Source organism: Thermobia domestica, chromosome 8, assembly GCF_964235325.1.
Source record: "Thermobia domestica chromosome 8, izTheDome1.hap1.1, whole genome shotgun sequence".
Taxonomy (NCBI): Eukaryota; Metazoa; Arthropoda; class Insecta; order Zygentoma; family Lepismatidae; genus Thermobia; species Thermobia domestica.
In genome coordinates, this window is record NC_137461.1 from 148,909,707 (window position 1) to 148,928,555 (window position 18,849).

At 37.9% G+C, this 18,849-nt stretch overlaps 1 protein-coding gene across 1 annotated transcript; it reads left to right on the plus strand.

Moving 5' to 3' along the window:
- Nucleotides 1-319: 319 nt before the first annotated feature.
- Nucleotides 320-7,680, plus strand: LOC145692339 (uncharacterized). Its single transcript, XM_081767636.1, has 3 exons — nt 320-538; nt 2,376-2,481; nt 7,529-7,680. The coding sequence occupies exons 1-3, from the start codon at nt 320-322 to the stop codon at nt 7,678-7,680; spliced, it is 477 nt and encodes a 158-aa protein (XP_081623762.1).
- The last annotated feature ends 11,169 nt before the right edge of the window (nt 7,681-18,849 follow it).

An 18,849-nucleotide genomic window follows, 5' to 3' on the forward strand; every position in this document is an offset into this window, starting at 1 on the left:
TGGCTCTTTTTGATGCAACTGGAATGAGAAAAACGAAGAAATCATCTTTATTCAACATCTTCAACCCGATCGATGTTCATCTTGATCTCGGAAACGCAAACTACGTCGTTGATGGAGGGTTCCTTCTTCATCGAGTGGTGTGGCGTCAAAACGATTCTTTCATGGATATTTGTGATAAATATGTGGCATATCTGGAAAAACACTTCGGTCAAAACACTGTCATCGTATTTGATGGATATGGTAATCCTCAGAAAAAATGTAAAAGGCATGGAGCAACTTCGACGGTGCTCGAAAGCAGCATCAACAACAATTATACTTGATGGAAACATGGTTGGGACTACGAGCCAAGAAAGCTCTCGCCAATGCAAACAACAAAAGTAGGTTGATTGGTTTGCTCACTGATAAATTCAAGGCTGACAATATTGATGTCAAACAAGCAGAGAATTATGCTGATGTCCTCATTGTAGAAACCGCACTCACGATATCAAAAGTTAATTCTAATTCTACAGTTATTGTTGGTGAGGATATTGATTTGTTAGTAATCATGACGGCTTAAACTCCGCCGAATTTAGACATTTTTTTCTAGAAGCCAGGAAAAGGAAAGACAAAGCGGAAGATTTACTCATCAAGGAGTTTAGAAAGTGCATGCAAAAATCGCATTTTATTTCTACCGCTTTTCCAGGCTGTGATGGAACATCTGCCATTTTTCAGAAGGGGAAATCAGCTTGTTTGAAATTATTACAAAATCGTCAAGATTTAAAACATGTCGTAGAAATTTTTAATAGAAGTAATGTTTCCCATGCAGAAATAACTGAAAATGGCATACAGTTGTTTTGGGTTTATACGGTGCATTTGCAAATGACATTTCACTAAATGATTACCGTTATCATTATATCACCAAATCAACCAAGAGAAATAAGTCTGTCGATTTAAAAGCCCTACCACCGACTACAGCTGCAGCACAACAACATTTGTTTCGGGTTTATTACCACGTACAAACATGGCTCGGGAACCAACTAAATCCTGAGAACTGGGGTTGGGTTGTGAAAGACAATTTGTTAGTACCAATTCGATCAGCGCAGCCATCTGCTCCACCGCCCCTTTTAAAAATGATTTTCTGTTCATATTCTAAAGGATGCGGCAACGTGTGTGGATGTCGAAAGCTGGGTCTGTGCTGCTCTCTTGCTTGTGCAAATTGCCACGGACAATCCTGCTTGAATGTCACTCCAACGGAAGGAATCTCTGAACATGAAATATTCATGGACGCCGAACAAATAGAAGTGACAAACGAGGTGGACCTGCTATAATTATAATTATTATTTATCAATTAGAAAAGGAACTCCACAAGTAAACCATTTCAGGTGAGTTGAGTAGTTTACACTTCTTATTCATTATTACTCTGAATTTTACCTTTCTCATTCTACAAACGATAAGAATCTATCGCCGAACGTTGTAAATCCTCATTTTTGTATCTCTATCTGGGGTGTGTGTGGCTTACGGATTCTAATGCGATATTGAATCTTATATCCAATTTTTTTTTTCAAAATAAAAAAATACGATTATATTGTCTTTACAAGAGTCGGCCTATTAAATAAAACAACATACCTTCCTTACATTTCAAAATACAAAAAAATGCAGCTACAAGTACCGTTGGAAAGTTTTATAATGCTCTACAACCATTGTTTGAAGATATATTTTGAAATATTTTATGATTACTGAGTTATTTGCATTTACACTTAAAATCAGATACTCAAAAACTTGTTTTTTTGTTGTTGTATCTCGAAAGAAGTTAACGATACAGACAGCACGTTTCATTCCGTACATTTGGTAAATAATTGAATCCGAAACAAAAACGACGGTTTTCCTACTATTCTGCTGAAAGTTATAACCATTCCCACAAAACACTACAAATTCTGGTGTCGGCCATTTTGATGACGTCATATTTCCGAAACCCGACCCGATATTCTTTGGGACTTCCTGTGAAACATTTACGAGCGAATGTGCTAAGCGTTCCCGGTAAATTTTGTTTTTTATTCGGAATATTTAGGTTAACATGCAAATAAGCTGAATTTGATTGTATTTTAAATTGCGTTTTCCTCTCCACTTTCACCCCCCGAAAAAAGGGGAAGCGTACAGCAGAAAGCCGGGGACCTTTGATATTTCATTTAGAATGACCTAATAAACGTTTTTGTGAAGAAAAACCTTGGCTTCTAATTTTTCCGAAGAAAAATGCTAAAATTCCTGGACTAAAATATAAATCTAGGCTTACGCTAAACATACACACCTTTTGATTCTAATGGCTTACAAATTACTAAGAATTACAATATTGCACAAATCTATTTTCCTATCTTTTTCCTTCTTTTCTTTATTTTAAGGTGCATCTGTTCGAAGAGAATCACGAAACGCTATACTCATTTGTACCTAAGGACATACTTCCAGATGAATATGGAGGGAAAGCTGGACCCATGAAAGTACTGAACAGTAAGACACCAATCAACACTATAAACATTTACATTTACAGAATAAAAGGATATATTTTTAGTTTTATATAATCTGCTAATCCAGAAATTGTATGGAAAATCCTGATAGGACTATGTATATTTAATTACTAAGTTCTTTGAAAAAATGTAGCATTTAATGTCAGGTTGTGAATTGTGCTTGTGACTAACGAGGGAACCTATCCAAGTGCAACTCTGACTTCGAGTCGAGACTATGGTCGTTGGATACCTTGTAGCAAAAGAACATAACACGAAAAGTGATACATCCTCGATCGCAACCGTTGCAGAGATACAAGCGTGAAAATTTAGAAATTGAGCTCCATACTATACATTACAAAGTCAGCTTCCGGGTCAGATTTTTCGGAAACGGTCAGGTAAGGAAACTCAGCGAATACATATCAAATTATTGTTGGGAGCCCACCACCTTTTGAATGAAAAAATGTTGCCCCCGGGGCACTCGCAGGGTCCCAGGCGGGGTCCAACTCAAAATTGACAAATGGAACCGGGGATCAAGTAGCATATTGTATGAAAGCTATTGTTAAATAAAAGAAGATAGAACAAATCTCAACTCTCTATGATGACCCTGTGCAAACGGGCAACTGGTCAAAATGTCAATACAACCTACATCAGAAAATATATGGCCACTCTTCTAAATCCGTTAAGTTGTGACAATAACAAAACAGAAACTTTTGCCTTTTGAACTTTTCACCCTCCACGACGGTTGCGATTGACAAAGTATCCTTTCTCTTCTAGGACACGCAATCCAATGGCCATGGTCATTCTATGGTCCATTGGTCATTCGAAGTCACACTTATACTTGGATAAAGTCCGTTGTGTAACTCTGTGAGAGACTCTGCAACAATTTGTTTAACTTCAATACCTTGCACTTTTAAACGTGTTTTTCTGTTTTGTTATTGTCACAACTTAACGGATTTAGAAGAGTGGCCATATATTTTCTGATGTAGGTTGTATTGACATTTTGACCAGTTGTCCGTTTGCACAGGGTCATCATAGAGAGTTGAGATTTGTTCTATCTTCTTTTATTTAACAATAGCTTTCATACAATATGCTACTTGATCCCCGGTTCCATTTGCCAATTTTGAGTTGGACCCCGCCTGGGACCCTGCGAGTGCCCCGGGGGCAACATTTTTTCATTCAAAAGGTGGTGGGCTCCCAACAATAATTTGATGTGTATTCGCTGAGTTTCCTTACCTGACCGTTTCCGAAAAATCTGACTCGGAAGCTGACTTGTAATCTATAGTACGGAGCTCAATTTCTAACTTTTCACGCTTATATCTCCGCAACGGTTGCGATCGAGGATGTATCACTTTTCGTGTTATGTTCTTTTGCTACAAGGTATCAAACGACCATAGTCTCGACTCGAAGTCAGAGTTGCACTTGGATAGGTTCCCTCGTAAGAGTTGCAAAAAAAAGTATAATATTTAATTAACTCATACTCACTAGTAAGACTGGTGTGTATTGGATGTTATCATTACAGGAAAGTTTTCTCTAGCTAGATTCCTTTGATTTTTTTCAATGACCTTCTTGTCTATCTATTATGATTATTACGTATTATACACATGTACAGTATATTATCTTTGTTGCTCCCTAAATTACATCATGTTTGACCCTTTTCCTCCACATGATCCCATTTTGATCTTCATTTTTATTTTCTGGAACGGTTTCAATGCTTGTCTTTTGTTAACCTTCATGTTCAGTTTGCTGCTGACAAGGAACAGACATGAACGTGTCATCCGGACGTCCGAATCAAACTTAATCCATTCGATAAACTTAAGAAAGATATGTTCATACAAAAAAAATATATATATATGCTATGGACAACGCAGTGCCTGCCTGGTGCCCATTAAACCTTTTAGTATAAAGAAAATCATAGACTCGAAGTGAAATAGATATTGCATCTACACTTTTCATTGGAAAATTATGGTTTATAGTTCATTCTCTACAACATGAAACAAGCTTTCAGAGATAAAATGTATTTTGACTCATAACGTACTTGAACAGGGAAAATTGGGAGAATGTCGGGAATATTCCCTCCAAAAAATACCTCCTATCAACTTTGGCTCCTCTGGAGTGTCCCCGGGTAAAAGCACACAGTCCAAATATGTCTCGAAAAATACAATAGGGATAAGAAATGAGTGTACTAAATTTTGTTTTGATAGACAGAATAGGTATGAGGGGAAAGGTTATATACTGATACGCTCTGTACATACAAAATCAAACCTATGACCTGATCTATAAAGAGAACATAATATAAAAAATTCAATCGCAGTACGGTAGTATTTATCCTGATATGAAGAATTGTATCACATTCTCTGTAAAATGAAGCAAAAGTTTCAATTCTTATCGCACATATTGTTCTGTGAGAGGGAAATTGGGATAAGTCGCAAAAATGTCTTCAAAAATTGTTTTATTGTGAAGTTGTGCGTCCTCTGAAGCAACATCGGAGCCTGTAGGAATAATTGTGTGAATTTAAGGGCATAATAAGGGGGGAATAAATTGCACATCCGAGAAATTTAGCATAGGGAAGTTCAAAACTTATGGGAGACATCGAATTCTTTAGAGAAAGGTTTTTCCCTCATCATCCCCAGTAAGTCGCACACTGGTAGGAGTACACAATTAAAATATAACTTGAAAAGTACTATGGCGTACACGGATAGGAAGTATATTCTTAAAACAAAGGAGCAGATATAGTATGACACAGTAAGAACGGAACAGAGAAACAAAAGAGCATGGGTGGGTTTGTTGGTGGATAACGTGGGTTTAACCCAATACAACTATAGCAAAGTTGGAGTTTAAAATACTTACTTCATTCAACAAAGAATGTGGTACAATTCTTGATATCAAGATAAATAGTACTGGGTTTATATTTTTAATATTATGTTCTCCTTATAGGTCAGGTCAGATGTTCGGTTTTGTATGTGTGGAACGTATTGGTATACATACCTTCTTCTCATGCCTATTCCGTCTATCGAAACAAAACTTAGCACACTCATTTCTCATCCCCTATAGTATTTTTTAGATACATTTGGATTGTGTGCTTTTAACCGGGGCCACTCGATTGGGGGCGAAACTTGATGGGAGAGATTTTTCCTGACATTCTACCAATATTCCCTGTTCAAGTACGTTATCGTCCCCAATATATATAACACCTCTTCTTTCATTCTTCTTGTTTCATTCTAAATAGAGCAAGCTTCTTTCTAAATAGGCAAGTTTCTTTCATTCTAAATAGAAAGAACTATAAACCATGACTTTCAAATGAACAGTGTTGATGCAATAGCAATTTCACTGCAAGTTATGATTTTCTTTATACTAGAGGGATTAATGAGCCTCAGGGACTTACTCCGTTGTCCAGAGCAACTAATTTTTTGTAAATTAACATCGTATCTTTCTTATGTTTATCGAATGGGCTACGTTTCATTCGGATGTCTGGGTGACACGTTCATGTCCGTTCCTTGTGAGCATTTGTTCCTGCTAAGTGTAATATGATAAACATATTTCGTATATATGCACAAGGGACAGCTGATTCGCTCGTGGCTTGAGGTACTTAGCAATGAGAGGCCTTTCCGACTGTTTTGCCGAATCTGACGGTCGGCAACAGTCGGCAAAGAGTCAGCAAAGGGCATTTTATTTTACGATTTTTGAGCACTTTCCGCCTCGGCAAAAGGTCGGCAACTTTGAGCAAGTAGATCGTCGTGCCGCCGCGAACGGCTGCTGGCTCCCTCCGGCGGCCGGCCACTGTCGACGGCGGCAATCCCTCTTTCCGACCGAAACTTCCTAATGGGGTTCCAGCAGCGAGGCTATATGAGACGGGACTTACTGGTTAAAGCACAATCCAAACCATATGAGCTCTCACCAGGAATCGAACCTGATTCTCCCACCCCAAAGGGGCGTGCCCTAAGCACTTATCCATTAAGGAGCTCGAGTGACAATACGGTCGAATAAGGGTGGGAATTAAATTGTATCAGCTTATCTACCCGGTGTGCCAAACTGAAGGCAATTTGCAACTTGTAAGACGCTATTGCCCTTCACCCTCCGTCCTAATAATTGTCCTTATCTTGCAAAATGCGCACTTTATGACCTTACCATTGTACTGCGCACCAAAAACAGCTCTCCGATACTAAAAATCAAGAATGTATCTCAAAAAATAGTTACTTCAAACTTTTTGCAATATCTGTTGAATTTTGAATTTTTTACGCTGATAATTCAAACACGCTTGCGACGGATTATTTCTCCGTTTGCGTAATTGTTTCATGTGTAAAAGCAAGTCAATTGAGCATAGTATCGATATGAAATCAGAGTAACGTCCTGCGACCATCTCTATTAAGTCTCACAGAAATAAGAGCTGCAATTTTTTTCATCTTTGAGAAAAGTTAATTTTGTGTGTTATTCTCATTGGCAACCAATCATTGGTTAGTTGTAGATTTTGTACAATCAGAACAGTGCATATAGCTGTGTAAATAAATGCTGCTTTGGAAAATTAACATGTCCATTTCGATAAACATACTGGAGGGTAGGAAACACTTCCGATCATGAATCGAAAACTACTTAAAAATTTTTAACTTATTTTACATGAACATGGTATTATGTAAAATAACATACAATTTTATAGATCAAGATTTTTTTATTTTATTTTATTTTTTTATTTATTTATTTATTTTTTTTTACAACGCTAGTGTTACCATGGTTGTCACAAAATTTCTACTAACAATAATACAACTTCTCAGAAGTTAGCTCTTAGTTGTTTGTCAGGAAAGAAGAAAATGGTATGAAACCCTTGAAAGTACAAAATTTGTAAATTCAACATTAGTTTCTAATCCTACTACACTTAACAGTTCTATTATGAATAAAAAAATTAATCCAGGATCGTAGCGTATATTGTGACTAATTTTTATTGTCGCTTTTGAAAAATAATCCGTATTTCCAAATTGTATCAGTGACTTGGCAACAATAGTATTATTTATGTTCTAAAATAATCATGATCTTGCTAATTGTTTTGTGTCTCTTTTCAGAAAAGTGGCATGAAGAAATGATACGTCACAGAAAATATATAATTGAAATTGGTAATATGAGAACGGATGAAAACAAACGACCCGGAAAACCTAAAACACACGATGACTTCTTTGGAATGGAAGGAAGCTTCCGGAAATTAGCCATTGATTGAAAAAAATCTAAAATCTCTAAAACTAAACAGAGATTGTATGGTTTTGTCAATGGTCCAATTTTAGTCAGTAAACTTCAATGTAGTATACAATATACGACTATGTCAGTAATAATAAATAATCAAGTACAAGACTCCATTATTTTTGAGATAATAACTTACAGCAAGCAACAGTCGTGTTTTTACTGAAATAGATCCATGACATATCAAAAACGCAATAAGACAAATCAGTATGTGTTCATTATGTGTTATCAATTGGACCACATTTATTTAAAAAGTTTATATTCGCATATGTGAAAATATATCTATGGATGAAGAATAAATAATTTCATATGATACAGGGTGACCGCGTGACTATGTTACAAAATGTAAGGAATGATTCCTGACACGGAAACAAGAAAAAAAGTTCAAATAAACTTTTGTCCAACGTACATAATTTCGGAGCTACAAGGTGCCGAAAGCGTGGGAAAATGACATTCGAAGCTCTATAGCTCGACTGTGGTGAATGATAGAGCTAATGCGGCATGGTCACGTCAAAGACACTGAAGCTGCTGTATTCAAAAATGCTTAGGTCGAGATCCTGCAATTCGTGCACAAGAGATTCCCTAGCAGGAGCGTAGGGATTCCCGAATAATCTGTCAACAAAGATGGGTTGAAAAGGATACGGATGAATAGCTGTCCCAACTGCTACCAATAATGAGTCTGTGCTAAGTCGATATCTCGCACAAGCACAAAATGGCGAACAGTTTTATACGTGCCATGTGTGGTTGCATAACGCGCACTAAATAAGAGTGGGAAACATGAAAGGAAAATGTGAATAATTTGGAACAAATGGTAAATACATGATATTACGCTGTCCTATCATTGAACAGACGCTTTTAATAAAAGGTAATAGTCATGAAACGTACTAAAATGTTGTAAAAGGATCACATTATTAAAGTCTTTCTTCCATGTATTGTTGTCATTGAAAACAAATAAACAGAACTGAGCGAAACAACCATAATGCAAAAGAGGTTGTTTCCTAAAAAACAAAAGTCACAAGAATGGGAATAATGTCTTCAATCAACATTTTACAGCAGGATTGAATGCAGCCAAGAACATCATCAATTACCTGTAAACGAGACAAATCTCCCAATTATAATACAATAGGTGATGGACATGGCGTTCCTCTACTTAGACACAGGCGTTACAGCGTCGCAGTAAGTTCTGACGCATCCACTGTAACAACCAGGATCTGTTCTTATAGTATCACAGGCAGCGAGTATTCGTACTAATAGTTCTTCTGCGTAGTCTATAGGCGTTTCATAAACAAGTGTTTTGACCTGACCCCACAGAAAAAAAAATCAAGTGGAGTCAAATCTGGGGAACGTGCAAGCCAATTACAAGGACCGCCTCTTCTAATCCATCTGTCACCAAACGTTTGATTCAAATACTCTCGACCACTAGCTGAAAAGTGGGCTGGGGCGCCATCATGTTGAAACCATATCTGTTGATGAACACCAAGAGGGACATCCTCTAATAACTCTGGAAGTATGTCTCGCAGGAATCTCGTATACACTGGTGCAGTTAATCGTGGTGGTAGTAAATATGGACCTATTATCTGATCACTGATAATACCCTCCCACATATTTCTGGCGAATCGGTCTTGGTGTCCCCTTTCCACAATTGCATAAGGATTTTCGTCTGCCCATACATGACTATTGTGACTATTAAATATCCCATCTTTCGTAAAACAAGCTTCGTCGGTGAAAAGCACGTAGGAAGCAAACTGCGGACCAATTACAGAGCGTTGGAGAAACCACTCACAAAACCGAACGCGAGGTTGAAAGTCAGTTGGACGTAAGACCTGAACCCTCTGCGGATGATAGGGGTGTAACTGTTGCTCGTGTACTACTTTCCAAACAGTATCTTGTGCTACTCCCCTCTCACGTGCTACTTTCCGGGTACTTACTGTTGGGTCTTGGGCGAAACGATCAAGCACTTGTTCTTGAAAGTCCGGAGTCCTTGTGGTTCTTCGTCTTCCTTGGTTGTAGTATTGAGGTTGTAAATTCCCCGTGTCTCGTAAGCGTTGAAAAAGTCTGACAAACATAGTATGGGCTGGATGTCTTCTTTGTGGATACTTCAGTCGATATAATCTATCAGCTTCTCGACTGTTGCCATTTGCTTGACCGTATACAAATATCATGTCCGCAAGTTCTGCTATCGAATACTCCATTTGATCTCACATTCGAACAAGCAAAGCACAAACTGCACTAAAGAACTCGTACGCTACGAACAAACCACATGAAGAATGACCTTCCACCTTCCACAACGCCTTCTAGTATGGTTGTCTTATACTTTCCTTACCTTCGATTGTTTTCTACGACAGAAGGAAGAACAAATGCTCGTGATCGAGCCTGCAAACTGTGACGTACTTCAGGTGATAACACCGTCTGTGAAAACAAAATATCTTCTAAACGATAACAATATGACGACATGTTACGCATTCTAGACAAAATCTCAGAATCAGTCCTGCAAAACAGTGGAAGCAGCGACTAAAACAAACGTCCTGATAAATTGTTTTTCCTTGTTCTTTTTCAATGATCAGGTAATGCACATTACGGCTAATGATAAGAAACGGATATTTTACTGTTGTTCTCTGGCAGTGGTCAAAGTAACATGGGATGGCGGGAAAATCCTCCTCTCGTAAAAAGTATCCTCGGCTCGTATCATCACATACAATAAAATTTCTGCCTGGAAGAAAGCACCCATATCCCCCGGTTTTTCCCCTTAGTTTTACTTGCTTTCAATGACAAAACTACATGGAAGAAAGACTTTAATAGTGTGATCCTTTTACAACATTTTAGTACGTTTCATGACTATTACCTTTTATTAAAAGCGTCTGTTCAATGATAGGACAGCGTAATATCATGTATTTACCATTTGTACCAAATTATTCACATTTTCCTTTCATGTTTCCCACTCTCATTTAGTGCGCGTTATGCAACCACGCATGGCACGTATAAAACTGTTCGCCATTTTGTGCTTGTGCGAGATATCGACTTAGTACAGACGCATTATTGCTAGCAGTTGGGACAGCTATTCATCCGTATCCTTTTCGGCCCATCTTTCTTGACAGATTATCCGGAAATCCCTACGCTCCTGCTAGGGAATCTCTAGTGCACGAATTGCAGGATCTCGACCTAAGCATTTTTGAATACAGCAGCTTCGGTGTCTTTGACGTGACCATGCCGCATTAGCTCTATCATTCACCATAGTCGAGCTATAGAGCTTTGAATGTCATTTTCCCACGCTTTCGGCGCCTTGTAGCTCCGAAATTATGTACGTTGGACAAAAGTTTATTTGAACTTTTTTTCTTGTTTCCGTGTCAGGAATCATCCCATACATTTTATAACATAGTCACGCGGTCACCCTGTATTTAATAGTCACTAGTGTACTTGAGCTGTTTCTTCGGTTTGATTTGTTTAGCATTATTTCAATTGTAACGCGAATGAGACTACGGAACATATGAAAGGTAGTTCGATCATGTACAAAGCGACATAATTAAGTGGAGGTTTAAGGTAAAGGTTTTTCCTCCAGGAAAATTGTTTCCCTTATCCACCTGATACTTAGACAACCAACATGAAAGTACAGACATGAGCCAAAACATGACGTACAGGGATATTCATCCACTTGGAGCAAGCAAGAATGAGCAGTTGAGCATTCCTTACATGTGAAAGAACGACGAGATAGATAGGCTGAAATTATATTCACATTAATATCTGAAAGAGAGGAATTTAAATAAACAAAAGGATAAAATAATAATATACATCAACCAGAGACAGAGAAAGCATCTAAAAGGACTGAGAAAGATCGAAACAAGAAGGAAAGAGGAAAAGGATAAGGCAAAACACATGGAAGATAATAAAATTTTAACCATTAAGGATAATGAAATTTTAATTTTACCACTTAACTGGGGACATAACTCCTCCCTCATTTGCCTTGGGCTTTTTTCCCTTTATGGGATAAATATTTTTCAGTAGCAATCGCGAAACTATTTACAATGTTTGTTTTACAATTCTTTGAAAAAATGTGGAAATCCAGCCTCTCGGAAACGATCCAAGAACCTCTAGAATGAGACTTTCAAAGGCTGTCCATTTAGTTACAAAGACCATAATAAGCAATGGATAAATCAACCATTAATCTCGCTACTTAAACGTTAGTGAGTTATCCTGGTTCCATTTTGTGAAGTAACTGTGTATTACACGTGACGTGACTATCAGATAATTGTGTATACTCTAACTTAATTTGCTAAATTCAATTATTTTATTAAATTACATATTAACGAAAGAATCATGAACTTTTGAAAACTCAACGGAAGAAAACTTTGATCAAGATTGTACATTCTCAGACACCTGTTGTAAACGCATATTTGTTAATAAACTCGACTAGCTTCCTCATCACCTTTCGGCATACCTTCAAGCATAGCCTAATACTTCCCGATTCATTGAGCTCCGAGGTCATCATTCTTCAGCCGAACAAAACCACGAGGGACACAACAACAAGGGGTATTCGACACACGATTAGGATAGGTGCAGGATCGACGAGAGAAGCAGATTGCACCGTTGGAGAATAGCCAGCTCCATAAGTCGAGAGTACCATTCTGTTGGTTTATCACCGCAGACACTTTTGAGTTCGTCAGCAGACTATTGAAATGAAGGTGTAGGAAAACATCATCGTAAAGACACATTATCGACGCCCCTTGCAGATCAACTGGATAGAGATCCGGATGTTGACTGTCTCCAGCTTATCCAGGCTCTTCCAGGGGAAAACATTGATCGTTTTAGATGACTAGGACGACGCCAGCCTTGTTGGAATTATCAGGCCAGTGCTCATTCCTTTATATCTGTTAAAATCTTTCTCTTTCTCTTACCTTTTCCACAACTACTCGCTGTTTCACGTACCTTTGCACCCTTCAAAAACAAACCGCGTAACTCAATTTATATCACTCCGCGCACGAGTATTCAGTGATTGGTGCAGGAGAAAATGCTTCGTCTGTTTCCCGCAATATTTCTGCTTCTGCACGTGCATGTAATCCTTCACTGGTAACCTTCCTGCCTGCATGACCATCATCAACTATAGCGCGCGCTCTGCGTATTTGTCAGTGGTTGTGGCTGTGTTCTTGTTAAATTTAATATTTTTGTGTAAGATATCAATCCACATGTAGAGATGTGCTTTTAATTGAAACTAAAATGTTCTTAGTGTGATTTAAAAATACAATAACTGCTACCTAGGTTGAACAAGTGGAATTTCTTGGGGACTATTTTCTTATGGAAGAATAATGGTCATTTGGCTCATTGTCAGTGTAGCTCACTTCTGATTATATTTCGTTTTTTTTTTTTTTTTTTTTTTTTAATCGTAGTCAGACTGTTTAGTCAGTTTCAGTTAACTTGGCTGCAAATGTCCATTATGTTACCCAAAAGAAAAACTGAGCCCTTGTCCTAAATTTCTATTTAATATATTAAATGCATTATACTTCGGATAATTGGATATAAAAAGTTGTAGGCCTATTATTTTAAAGATAAGAAAGAAAGATAAAAGCTATTTCACCGATTCGAAGTAGCGTAACGTCTGATGTTAATTCTGTATGTTATAATCAGGGGTAAAAGTGGATCTGAAAAGGTAGGGGGACGGTAGCAAGCGGCATGACGTCACGCCGTCCCCCCGCCTATCCTTGCCCATTTTAATTTTTTAGGAACTGGGGGACACCGTACATATTTTTCGAGGTCGGGGATGGCGTTCTCCCGCGTTCCACCACACTTTTACCCCTGGTTATAATTCGCATATCGATTAAAAGAAACGATCGGGTTTAACCCTTAACATACCCTCTAGGGACCCCAGAGAGTGATATTTGGTGATACTGCTGCAACTATAAGAATCAATTTATTCTCGATTTTTATGTGTGTCCTGCATCCGTTTGGGATATACTATCTATTACATAATTAGATCAACGATGCCTTCGTTAAAAAAATACAAAAAACAAAAACATACTTGAAAATGTAAAAGCTCCATTGTTAAACTTATTTCAGATTTACGAACACCAAAGTGTAAAATTGTACAAAAACTGAATATTGTTAAAGTAAACATAATATTTGATGTCAACAATGCTCATTTAAATTAGGAAAGCTTTTAGACATCAAAATAATAATAATAATAATAATAATAATAATAATAATAATAATAATAATAATAATAATAATAATAATAATAATTTGAGTTGCAATACTATGTTGAGAAATTAAAATAATACTTGGAGTCGCCAGAAGACTCCAGCTTTGTAAACGTTGACGAGTTAGGCTTGGTACGTTAAGGGTTAAATGAACATTTAAGAGTCGCAAGAATGATTGTCCGTTCTCAGGAGTAACAAAATATCTGAAAAAATCTTCAAGGGATACTAACATTCTAATATATTCAATATATAAACTCTTTCGCTTTTTTTTTAATGAACAATTATTAGATCCACATGTTCTCTTGCCTCTACTTGAGAGTTACGTAGTGATCCGAAACAGTCTTGAAATGGACAGGAGTAAAGAGCATATGTTTTAGTAGATCTGCTAGTCAAGCTAATAAACATAGTAAGACAACAGAGACTAGAGAACATAGTAAGATCCAATAGCTCTGATTCTAATTTTCGATGTTATCCCTTGACGCTATGGGCAGGCTAAATAAAATTTAGTAGTGATAGATTGAATATTTTGAACCATTAATGCGAACTCCCTGATATCAAAGGACGAGGATTTATCGTCAACCACGATTAGCCATGATTTGCAGTTATAGGGAAATTTTAAGAGATTGTTCAGCCCGGCTTCCAGGTATGGACATCCGCAGGACTTTTTCCAGGGGGTAAAATACCGATTCCAGGGGAGGACAAAAGACTGACACACAAACTCAGTCGCGAATACACAATATTTTGATACACGAGGGCACATAATACATCAAGTAAAACAACAGTCATTTACGCGCTTATGCTTTTTAACTACAGTAAATAATCTATAATACCAGATACTATAGTATTTAATATGAATATATTAAGTGTTACAACATTTAAGTAAGCAAATTAGTATGTCTTGACATGCACTTCCAAAAACCTTTTAAAACAAAGGGAGGCAACATCCCCTTTCCCCTTCCTCACTGCGGGTAGCCATGCTTCCTATTGTTCTGTGTCTATATTTATATGCTACTTCAAAGATTCAGGAGAAAGAAAATGCATCTTGGTAATATATCAGAAGTTCATGCCATTTCATTTTCAATCTCCCGCTCTTCGGTTTGTTTCTTAACTTGTTAGCTCGAGGTTTTCTGTAAACTTTTTAGTCTGTTAGTTGGCAACATTTACACACTTAGTACAGTAAAATTAGCTCCGAACCCGGGCATCCAAAAAAACAAAGGTTTGAGTGTTCCACATTGTTCATTACACTTTACTTTAAATGTGGTAAAAAGTCTCCGCCAAAAGACTGTCGGGTTTTGGAGGGGAGAGGGGGCGGGGGTTGGTATGAGTTGTTGAAATTAGTTTAGAAAAATGATAATATTGTTGATCAAAAGCATATTCATAATATAAGTAATACTTTAATATACAATCCTTGACATCTAATCTAGGCTATATGCTTGACACCTTTAAAACAAATACAGTAAACTCTCGATTATCCGCGATCATCTTTACTGAAGAAAATCTACGTAGGAAAATAAAATCACAAAAAGGAAAAGGTATTTTAACACTTAAAAACAAAGCCAGTGGACATTTTTATGAGAAATCAAATCAACAAACTTGTCTGTTTAAGTAGTAATAATGTTATTTGTAGAAATTCACCTGTAAATTTCAATTCAATTTGACATTAAGAAGAGGTATGCATTGTAGCTCCACATAACATGTGTGTTTTCAAATGATCGATTAAATTGTCCAAAAGAAATTTCGTATAGATGTATTCTTGTTTGTCCATTTTGAACACTGTCCGGTATAAGTTTGCCGCGCCACCCAATTACAAGGATAATTAGAGTTTACTGTATAGAAAGCAAAAAAACATATATAATTAGACAAACCTAAAACGAAAATTATTATCTTAACGCATTAAGCACAGAGAGTTTTCATTTCTCTTCATCATTCTCATCACTATCTGAATTTGTTTCAGAAAATTCTTGCATATCCTCGTCATCTGTCAACACATCTTCTTCCGCATCAGAATCAGTGGCAAAATCTGTATTACTGCAGCGCAGTTAGTACACATGGTTGTGCACTGAAGGGCACTTCTTCGGCAATCACAGTCGCTTAAACACTCTTCTGTGCATGAACAAGAGATGAGGCGTAGCAACCATTCTGGAGCAGCAGCAAGAGTTGTTGGTGTTGGACGCAGATATCCACTGACCTTCTTCCAGCCCCATTTTAGTGGGTTTTTCTTGAATCCATTCCACTGTTGCACTTGGTGGTAGACTCTCAGTGAATGTTCCCTTGTTGCAGCTTTCGTTGGGGGTAGAATAGCTAACTTAAACTCACCTTGCACTGGCTGTCTTGCAACTGTCATTAAATATATCTGGTGACGTAAAGCATCCAAATTTCGTGTCTTGTGGGAATCATATAAAGATAGAAAAAAATCATGGCCAGCTTCAGCAATATCGTCTGCCTGTGCATTAGGATAATTAAAAATAAGCAATTTTTTTCTGAGTTCCTCATCACTTTTAACTTTTTTAAATGAGGCTGTCTTACCTTTCCTATATATTGAGGACACAGAGTCACAGCCTGTAAAGGCATACACACACAACAGAACTTCCTTCATATCCCCTATTTCATGCTGCATTTCTTGAATATTGTAAATTTTATTTGACTGATTTCCTTTACCAGGCACAATCATCTTTAAGCGTAAGCTGCAGTATGGGGGAGCAAGAGTAATTAACAAAACCAACAGATCAGTATCATCACCTATTACTGGCACCTCCATCCCATTTTGAGCCTCTGCGATTGCTGTCGAAACAATCAAAGTGTCTGCATCCCCATATGCTTGAAGCACATGACACCCTCTCTCCTTCAAGTGTAATGTCAGAAGGGATATTAACTGTTCCTTGTTGTTCTGGTTGGCAAGGAAATCACTCTGCCCAAAGGTGACGTGAATGTGGTCTTCTACTTTCACATCTATGTTGCTAGCTGAGCGAGACCTTCGCAGATGTTCCTCATCTTTTGTGTTGAGTTCTTCCCTATAACCATCGAACACGACAGTAGCTCTTCCGTAATGGGAGAGAACATAGTCACTATATTGCCGGCATATTACTTTAAACGTTGCAGGGCGTTGCCAAACAACACGATGTAGAAGATGCCCTCCGTCGACCACATATGATACCCTCAGTGCCATTTCATCATCAGGAGGTGGATTGGTTCCTGCACTTGGTAACACTTTTAGGATTGAAGACTTGGTTCCTTTCCTCATCAAACCAGTTTCATCGAACAGTGAGGGAGGGTATGTACATAGTTCATATTTAAATATTTCTCTTAAATGTTCTTCTGTTCTCACACTACAAACCATGCGATGGAACAACTGGTTGGGGTTGACGTGAGTGGTGTCATTTCGGATGGTGACAGATTTTGTCACGGCTGCTAACGATTTGACGGTATACTTTCTTTTTAAATGGATTTCACTGAATTTTAGCCCTTCGATCTCTTTTATTGCAGAAAGACCAATATCACTGGCCTCGTCACAATTTGTAGTAGAGTCAGCCAATATACCTGTAGAGAGAGAAGACAACTGAGGAGGTTTTGTAAAAGGGTTGTGCAGTCGAAACCAAGTTATTAAAACTTTTAGGTGCTTGGCATTTAGCTTCTGGTTTGCATCACGTAACTCTACGTGTTGCTCTGAGGAAGCATAATTAATAGATGCAAATCACTCAACTGCCTCTACGATTCTGGAGCTTGCAGGCATCGACTTCACCCATGTAGCGATAGTTGATGCAGTGATTCCTCTGCCACCAGTCAACCCACCGCTACTTTTCATCGCCCGCATTAACACTTGTTCGATGGTCATATCGGTCCAAACACCACACCAAAATTTGTTACTTCGGCGAATGGTGAAGAACCCTCTGGTGATAAATTTGCCGAACTCTTCTTCGGGTAATATACTCAGTAGATGTAGGCAATCTTGCAAGTACACATGCGCCGATTTCGCATAATTCAAGTGTCCTGTGGCATTGAGAAAAGGCAGTATTTGCTGCACACAGTGAAGATGGAGGTAAAAATCTCCAGTTCTCTCTGCTTTTATGAACATCTTGATAAGATGTACCATTTCTATGAATTGAATCCACAATTTTTGTGTTCTACCATGTTCCTTGAAATTCTGCAGCTGCTCATCTAAAGTATTTGCTAAATTCTTGACTGCAGTAGACCTCACTATCTCATCAGCACCTATTGTCCAAGAAGTTAATTGCGAGTAGAGTGCCTTTAAATCTTCCTTGTTAACATCAGGATCGTGTGTCTCAAGGAAAACTGTTATAAGGGCCTCTTGGGTTAGGAACAAAGCACGAATAGATCTGGAATATGCTTTCCCCTGCATCATTTGCGGAATGCTGTTTTTTGCGTATACTTGACTCCACACCTCTTCCAAACCACTTCCAGCCATTATGTGACCTACTGATCCTATAAAAGAAAGGAGAAAGTGAAACCCTCCAAGGCGAATGAATAGTGAGTTCAGAGGGCTACTGAGAGGGGCTGCAGCTACAATTTCCCGAGCCTTGGCATATAATGGTTGATCGAACGTAACCATCGTGCAATCCTGACCCTGCTTAGCACCTTCCTGAGCAGCATAAAGGAGAACGGTGTAAATAGTCGAAGGGTTTGAGGGTGCTAAATTCACAAATGGAAGAGCCAAAACTGCTGATGTTTCATACGGTTGTCCAGCATGCAGCTTTTCCATACAACCACTCCAACCAGGCCTACTATCGGTACACGAACCATTAAGCCAAATACCAGACAACAAAAACATGTTCAAAGTGTGGGTGGTAATAGCTGATAAAGGTTTAATTTGCATTACTTTCCAATTTAAAGCAGTTATACGTGTATACCCAGATGTATCTGGACGTTTGTATATCTGTAATTCTGTTAACCCACTGTGTTCAATTTCTTTTGTACTGACATTCCTCCGAGGTACACAGGTGTCAACA

Coding starts and splice junctions, on each gene's coding strand:
- LOC145692339 (XM_081767636.1), top strand. CDS start 320: ATGGAAACATGGTTGGGACTACGAGCCAAGAAAGCTCTCGCCAATGCA. Junction 539..2,375: donor GTGAGGATATTGATTTGTTA/GTAATCATGACG, acceptor CTTTATTTTAAG/GTGCATCTGTTCGAAGAGAA. Junction 2,482..7,528: donor ACCCATGAAAGTACTGAACA/GTAAGACACCAA, acceptor GTCTCTTTTCAG/AAAAGTGGCATGAAGAAATG.